Genomic DNA, 673 nt, shown 5'->3' with positions numbered 1-673 from the left:
GGTGTGGGAATGGGAGATCCTGGGAGGCCTGGATGAGGAGACACAGAGGTGTGGGAATGGGAGATCCTGCCTGGGAGGCCTGGATTGAGGAGAAACAGAGATGTGGGAATGGGAGATCCTGCCTGGGAGGCCTGGATGAGGAGAAACAGAGGTGTGGGAATGGGAGATCCTGGGAGGCCTGGATGAGGAGACACAGAGGTGTGGGAATGGGAAATCCTGGGAGGCCTGGATGAGGAGACACGGAGGTGTGGGAATGGGAGATCCTGCCTGGGAGTCACTGTGAGCGTGGAGACAGGGGGTGTCTCACTCCCAGGATGGCATTTTGGGGAGCAGTTCCACAGAAAGGCTGGAGAGAACTCCAAAAGGGAGAGATTTTAATCTTCCTTGCTCTTCCCCCCTGCAGGAACCTGAAGAGCCAACCAAAATTACAGGGTAAGATTCCTGAAACGGTGTCCTGTCCCTGCCTGGCCAGTGGACACTCCCCCTGGAAGCCCAGGCGTGACCCCTGTTGTCCTGGCCCTGCAGGCTGAGCATCCCGGGCAGGAGGTACGGATACAACCCCTGCCCCCCAAAGCTGGAGGGGATCCGGCGGCCCCTGAGCCGCACGGCGCTGCTGCAGAGCCGGCGCCGCTCCCTCTCCCTGCCGGCCTCCAGCGAGGTAAGGGGGACCCCC

At 61.2% G+C, this 673-nt stretch overlaps 1 protein-coding gene across 1 annotated transcript in view; it reads left to right on the top strand.

The window, feature by feature from the left end:
• SETDB1 (SET domain bifurcated 1) overlaps positions 1–673 on the top strand; it is a 16,354-nt gene that overhangs the window by 12,199 nt on the left and 3,482 nt on the right. Inside the window, exons 18-19 of the mRNA XM_017839878.1 lie at positions 404–432; positions 526–658. Of these exons, the coding sequence (XP_017695367.1) occupies positions 404–432; positions 526–658 (162 nt within the window). The remainder of the gene's footprint in view (positions 1–403; positions 433–525; positions 659–673) is intronic.

The sequence above is a fragment of the Lepidothrix coronata genome, unplaced genomic scaffold (genome assembly GCF_001604755.1).
Source record: "Lepidothrix coronata isolate B3197 unplaced genomic scaffold, Lepidothrix_coronata-1.0 Scaffold528, whole genome shotgun sequence".
NCBI lineage: Eukaryota > Metazoa > Chordata > Aves > Passeriformes > Pipridae > Lepidothrix > Lepidothrix coronata.
Note: the sequence above shows the minus strand (reverse complement) of the source record. Positions and strands in the feature narration are given on the sequence as shown.